Consider the following 7,396-nt stretch of genomic DNA (forward strand, 5'->3'; position numbering starts at 1 on the left):
TACATAATATCTCTTGACTGCATCAGAATTGATAGCCATATCCACACATTTACCTTCTATATCTGTTAAATACAAAGCACCATTGGGCAACACCTTCATCACAATGAACGACCGCTGCCAGTTTGGGGCGAACTTGCCTTTAGCTTCAGCCTGATGTGGAAGGATACGTTTCAATACCAACTGGCCCACTTCAAATTTCTGGGGACGCACCTTCTTGTTGTATGCTCTTGCCATTCTCTTCTGATACAATTGACCATGACATACTGTTGCCAATCTTTTTTCATCAATCAAACTCAACTGCTCTAGCCGGGTTTTGACCCACTCATCATCATCAATTTCAGCTTCAGCCACGATCTGAAGGGATGTAATCTCTACTTTCTTAGGTATAACTGCCTCAGTTCTATATACCAACAAATAAGGAGTCTCACCTACTGAGGTACGAACAGTAGTGCGATAACCCAGTAAAGCAAAAGGTAACTTTTCATGCCATTGCCTGGAACCGTGCACCATCTTACGAAGTATCTTCTTTATGTTCTTGTTAGCGGCCTCAACAGCTCCGTTTGCCTTAGGACGATACAGAGTGGAGTTTCGATGTATAATCTTGAACTGTTGGCATACCTCTTTCATCAAATGACTATTGAGGTTAGTAGCATTGTCTATGATGATTACCTTGGGAATTCCGAACTGGCAAATGATATTTGAATGAATAAAATCTACCATCGCCTTCTTGGTCAGGGACTTGAAAGTTACAACTTCGACCCACTTGGTAAAGTAATCAATAGCCACCAGAATAAACCTATGCTCGTTTGACACTGCCGGCTCAATCGGTCCAATGACATCCATGCCCCAAGCAACAAAGGGCCAAGGTGTAGAAATTGTGTGTAACTCGGATGGCGGGGAATGAATCAAATCACCATGCACCTGGCATTGATGATATTTGCAAACAAAGTTGATGCAATCTCGTTCCATGGTGAGCCAATAATAACCTGCTCGAAGAATCTTCTTTGCCAAGACATACCCACTCATATGCGGTCCGCAAACTCCGGAATGCACTTCGGCCATGATGGTAGAAGCTTGTTTAGCATCTATGCACCTTAGTAGTCCTAGATCTGGAGTCCTCTTGTACAAGATTCCCCCACTTAAGAAATATCCACTAGCCAGACATCGAATGGTTCTCTTTTGATCACCTATGGCATGTACCGGATATACCCCCGACTTGATATATTCCTTGACATCATGGAACCAAGTCTCACTATCAGGTTCCTCCTCAACCACATTGCAATAGGCATGCTGATCACGTACTTGGATATGCAGAGGGTCGACGTAAGTCTTATCTGGATGGTGTAACATTGACTCTAGAGTAGCCAAAGCGTCGGCGATCTCATTATGAATCCTGGGAATATGCCTGAATTCTACTAACCTGAATCGTTGACAAAGATCATATAGACATTGTCGATACGGTATGAGCTTCAAATCCCGAGTCTCCCATTCTCCCTGAATCTGGTGAACCAACAAGTCAAAATCTCCCAAAACTAATATTTCCTGAACTCCCATGTCTATAGCTAGCTTCAAAACCAGAATGCATGCCTCGTATTCAGCCATGTTGTTGGTGCAATAAAATCGAAGCTGAGCTGTTATGGGGTAGTAATGCCTTGTTTCAGAAATGAGTACAACCCCTATTCTGACGCCTTTCATGTTAGCAGCTCCATCAAAGAAAAGTTTCCAACCTGGATTTTCATCATGATCATCCTCGTCAACATACATCACTTCTTCATCGGGAAAATAAGTCTTCAGTGGCTCATATTCTTCATCCACCGGATTCTCGGCCAAGTGGTCGGCCAAGGCTTGGGCTTTTATCGCGGTCCCAGTCATATAGATGATGTCAAACTTGGTGAGTAAAATCTGCCACTTTGCAAGTCTTCCTGTGGGCATAGGCTTCTAAAAGATATACTTTAGAGGATCCATGCGAGAAATGAGGTAAGTAGTGTAGGGCGATAGATAATGCTTCAACTTTTGTGCCACCCAAGTCAGGGCGCAATATGTCCTCTCAAGAAGAGTATACTTAGCCTCATAAGGAGTGAACTTCTTGCCGAGATAATAAATGGCTTGCTCTTTCTTGCCCGTGATGTCATGTTGACCCAACACACAACCAAAAGAATTATCCAGGACCGTCAAATAGAGAATTAAAGGTCTCATAGGTTCCGGAGGGACCAGCACATGTGAGTTTGACAGGTATCTCTTGATCTTATCAAATGCTTCCTGACACTCGCCAATCCACTTAATCACAACATTCTTCTTCAGCAACCTAAAAATGGGCTCACAAGTCGTTGTGAGTTGAGCAATAAACCTGCTGATGTAGTTTAACCTCCCGAGCAGGCTCATCATCTCAGTTTTATTCTTTGGCGGTGGTAATTCTTGGATGGCTTTGATCTTTGATGGGTCCAACTCAATACCGCGTCGACTAACTATGAATCCCAGTAGTTTCCCGGAAGGGGCACCAAATGCACATTTCACCGGATTGAGCTTGAGGTTGTACCCGCTGAGCCTTTGGAAAAACTTTCTCAAGTCTCCGACATGGTCGGTCTGCTTCTTTGACTTTATGATCACGTCATCTACATACACCTCAATCTTCTTGTGTATCATGTCATGAAATACGGTAGTCATTGCCCTCATGTAAGTTTCCCCGGCATTCTTCAAACCAAATGGCATTACCCGGTAGCAATATGTCCCCTATGGCATGATGAATGCTATCTTTTCTACGTCTTCTTCATCCATTAGGATCTGGTGATATCCCGCATAGCAATCCACAAAAGACCCGATCTCGTGCTTGGCACAATGGTCAATCAGAATGTGGATGTTCGGCAATGGAAAGTTATTCTTTGGACTTGCCTTGTTGAGATCACGATAATTAACACATACCCTGGTCTTACCATCCTTCTTTGGTGCTATCACAACATTAGCTAACCAAGTGGGATATCGAGTGACCCGAATGACCTTTGCGTCAATCTGCTTTGTGACTTCTTCTTTGATCTTCACACTCATGTCAGTCTTGAACTTTCTTAACTTTTGCTTGACTGGAGGGAATGCCGGATCAGTTGGCAATTTATGAACTACCAGATCAGTGCTCAAACCCGGCATGTCGTCATACGACCATGAAAAAACATCTTTATATTCAAACAGTGCTTTGATTATTTCTTCCTTGATTTGCGGTTCCAGATGCACACTTATCTTGGTTTCCCTGATATTATATTGATCTCCTAAATTGATTGCTTTAGTTTCATTCAGATTAGGCTTGGGTTTTTCTTCAAAGTGATTTAGTTCTCTACTGATTTTCTGAAATGCTACTTCTTCATCATATTTAGTTTCATCATCATCACACTCTACTTCTTGGATTGTTATTTCAGAATTAAATTGGCTTTTAAGATTTGGCTGAAAATTCCTCATGCATGTCATGTCATTGAAACCAGCATAAAAAGAACTGTACAGAAAAAGAAATAAAAACAAAAATGAAACGCTATCAGGAATAATGGAAAACGGGAAATTGTATTTCATTGAAAATAAAAGGATAGAAGGGTTTGTACATCACAACAAGAAAAAATAAAAATCTGGATTACAACCCTGGAATAACCCAGATGACAGAAAGGAAAACAAAGCAAACTACCAAAACTCCTTCCGGATGGGGAGAGGAGTAGCTTTCCAATTGCTAAGCTTTACATTTGGCCCAACAAGATGCACATCGGCATTACTGGAACTTTCCCTGATTTCTACCATATTAACCTCATCAAATAGACTCTGGAACCTCTTGATCAGCTCTTCATCAAAGTCGACCACATGTTTAAGGACCGCTGATATTGGGCGTTTTGCGATCCCTGACTTGACAAAAAACTTGGAGATGTGTGGAACAGGCTTAGGAAGTGACCATGCCTTCCTTTTCAAACTTTTAGCCCTTTTCACGTCCTTCCTTGTGAATGTGAATCCCAAACCAAATGTACCGAAACTTTCACGTGGACACACCGGATACACAATACCCTACAGAGATGAACCCAGATCTTTGCCCGACACAAAACCATTCTTCAACATTTCATTTGCTACCATGACGGACGCATAGGGTAGCTTCGGACCTGGAATGCATTCTCCCTCATGAATTTTCTCGACAGATACTATTTCGAATGTTTGGTAAACCCAAGGCCCTTTATCATCTTTAACTTCAATAAATGGAATAGTCGTGTCATTGTAAGCAGATAAGTTCTCATCACCGTGCACAACTATTTCCTGCCTGTCCCATTCGAACTTTATCATTTGGTGCAGAGAAGACGGGATTGCCTTGGCAGCATGTATCCATGGCCTGCCCAACAATAAGTTATAGGAGACAACCACATCTAGCACTTGGAACTCCATAGTGAACTCAACTGGCCCTATTGACAATTCGAGCATTATATCACCGACAGAATCTTTCCCTCCTCCGTCAAAACCTCGAACACATACATTGTTCATGTGGATCCTTTCAGTGTCGATCTTCAACTTTTGCAAAGTGGACAGAGGGAAAATATTTGCACTAGGACCGTTATCAACCAGTACTCTTGAGACAGCGGAATCCTCGCACTTCACTGTGAGATAAAGAGCTCGGTTGTGTTTTGTACCCTCCATAGGAAGTTCATCATCTAAGAAAGTGATCATATTTGCTTCGAAAATCTTGTTGGCAATCTTTTCCAAGTGGTTCACCGTGATCTTATCAGGAACATGGGCCTCATTCAAAATCTTCATCAGGGCTTTGCGGTGTTCATCTGAATGTATCAGCAAAGACAAAAGAGAGATCTGAGCTGGTATTTTCCTTAACTGTTCTATAATGGAATAGCCTTGCATTTTCATCTTTTTCAGGAACTCTTCAGCCTCTTCTTCGATGACCGGCTTCTTTACTGGGATGTGGCCATCCTTGAATGGCTTGGCTTTCCTCAGTTCCTCTGGGGTAAAACATCTTCCAGAACGAGTCAGCCCTCCGGTTTCATTGACTCCTTCCTCTACTTCTTTCCCTTTATATGTTACTATCACCTGTTTGTAATTCCACGGGACGACCTTTGTGTCAACCATTGGTAACTGGGTCACTAGCTTAATAATAACGGGGGTAATATGAGCCCCTTCCACGATTATGATAGGCTTGCCCGGGACCCCTGGCATGACCACTTTTTGCTTTTCCTGGTTTGCTTCAACATCAATCGGAGGCCCTTGCACAACTAATACAGATGGTTTCACGTTTAGCGTGCTTAGCTTCTCCGACACCCCTTCAACTATCAAGGGCATTGCTTTTGCAGAATCTTGAGCTTTAACTCGATTACTTTCACTAGCCCGGATCATCATGACAAACTTGGAAGAATGCTTGGGTTCCCCATCCTTATGAACTATCTCAATCATATGTGTCTCTGCATGGGCCGACAAAGGATTTTGGTTGATGTTTGGCGCCTCCGGGCTCTGGACCACAATTTGATTCGTATCAATAAGCTCTTGGATCGCCCTCTTCAAATGCCAACACTTCTCTGTGTCGTGCCCTGGGGCATCAGAACAATATGCGCATCTAAGGGAATAATCAAGGTTCCTTGGAGGTGGATTTGGTGTCTTTGGCTCAATCGGCCTCAAAACGTCCAACTGCCTCAACCTTTGAAACATACTGGTATACAACTCTCCAAGAGGGGTGAAGGTTTCTTTCCACTGCTGCCTCTCTTTTCTATAATCCGGACTTGGTCGAAAGCTTGGACCAGTAATGTTTTGGTATGGTTGTGGGGGTGGATAAGGATTTTGTGGAGTTGGAGCACGCCATTGAGGGTAAGGAGGGGGTTGCGCATATGACTGTGCGTGGTGAACATGATATTGGGGTGGTCTGACTGAATATTGAGGGTCTTGTTGTGGGAAATAATGTTGGGATGGATTGTATAGAGCTTGGGCGTAGGCTTGAGGTTGGGGTCGAGGTTGGGTGTACTGGTGAGGCGAACCCCTTGGGCCACGCCATGATCCAGAGACAAACATAGCGATATCATCTTTCTTCTTTTTGCCTAACATGCTTCCGGTGCCACTTTGAATTGCCTGTGTGGTTGCTTTTATGGCGGAGTAGCTCATGATATTGCTTGACTTGAGTCCCTATTCCACCATTCCTCACATCTTTACCATATCGTTGAAGGACTTACCTATGGCTGAGATCAAATGGCCAAAGTAAGTAGGCTCTAGGGCTTGAAGAAAGTACTCGACCATCTCATCTTCTTCCATTGGAGGATTGACCCATGCAGCTTGTTCTCTCCATCTGAAACAATATTCCCTAAAGCTCTCACTGGGCTTCTTCTCTACCTTGGTCAAAGATAGGTGATCCGAGACAATGTCTATATTGTACTGAAAGTGCCGAGGAAAGGCCTGAGCCAAGTCATCCCATGTGTACCACTTGCTAGCGTCTTGGTAGGTGTACCACTCCAAAGTCGCCCCACTCAGACTCTGACTAAAATACGCCATTAACAATTCATCTTTCCCACCGGCGCCTCTCATCTTGCTGCAAAAGCCTCTCAAATGGGCCACGGGATCTCCATGTCCATCGTACAGGTCAAACTTGGGCATCTTGAACCCAACGAGCAGTTGGAAATCAGGGAATAAGCATAAATCCTTGTAAGCCACACTTACTTGGCTTCCTATCACTTGCATGTTCTTCAAAGATTGCTCTAAACTCTTCACTTTCCTGAATATCTCATCCTGATCCATGTTAAGGGATGGTTTCTCAGTTTCAACAGGAGGTTCAAAGTGAGGGGTGTAGGAATAGGGATCTGTGATTTTGAAAGTTGGTTCTGGAGCATAATATTGGGTATCTGGAGCTTGAAACGCAGGTTCACTAGAAGATCGGTAGAGGGTAGTTCGCGGAGGGGCTACGAAAACAGGAGCAGATGTCAGAGCAGGGTATGCAGTTATTTTGGCTGGTGGAGCGTGGAAAGTTTGGGATGAGGTGCCGGGGTAGTGGTGGAAAGGGGTAAAACCCGGTGCATGCTGTGGGGAAAGATCAACGGTAGTGGGATTCTGGGCTTGTGCTAGTGGTGGGATAAAAGCGGGATTTTCTGTATAGTTAGCGGGGAACGAAGGTGGAGGATGTCCCATGATCCAGGCTTGATACATTTCTGCCATTTGATGCTTCAACCCGTGGACCTCTTCTTTCAATTCAGACTCTGATTCTAAAATCTCCCTCGGCGGGTCAACAACACCCGTGTCCGACTCTTTGCTAGTCATGACTGCCTTGCGTTTTGATCTGGTGTTAAAGGGGTGACTTGCCCGGATGCCAACAAACTAACCACCTAAACAGAACCTGTCTTTTTATGCACACACAATAACTTGGTCAGTTTTGAAGTATTTAACAGATAGGGAATCGCATATT

At 43.8% G+C, this 7,396-nt stretch overlaps 1 protein-coding gene across 1 annotated transcript; it reads right to left on the reverse strand.

Annotated features, from left to right (window-relative positions):
- Positions 1-2,730: 2,730 nt before the first annotated feature.
- LOC138891438 (uncharacterized) lies at positions 2,731-4,677 on the reverse strand. The gene is made up of 3 exons (XM_070190971.1): positions 4,093-4,677; positions 3,662-4,029; positions 2,731-3,478 (listed from the first exon to the last, which is right to left on the reverse strand). The coding sequence occupies exons 1-3, from the start codon at positions 4,675-4,677 to the stop codon at positions 2,731-2,733; spliced, it is 1,701 nt and encodes a 566-aa protein (XP_070047072.1).
- Between the last annotated feature and the right edge of the window lie 2,719 nt (positions 4,678-7,396).

This window comes from Nicotiana tomentosiformis, chromosome 12 (assembly GCF_000390325.3).
Source record: "Nicotiana tomentosiformis chromosome 12, ASM39032v3, whole genome shotgun sequence".
Lineage (NCBI taxonomy): Eukaryota > Viridiplantae > Streptophyta > Magnoliopsida > Solanales > Solanaceae > Nicotiana > Nicotiana tomentosiformis.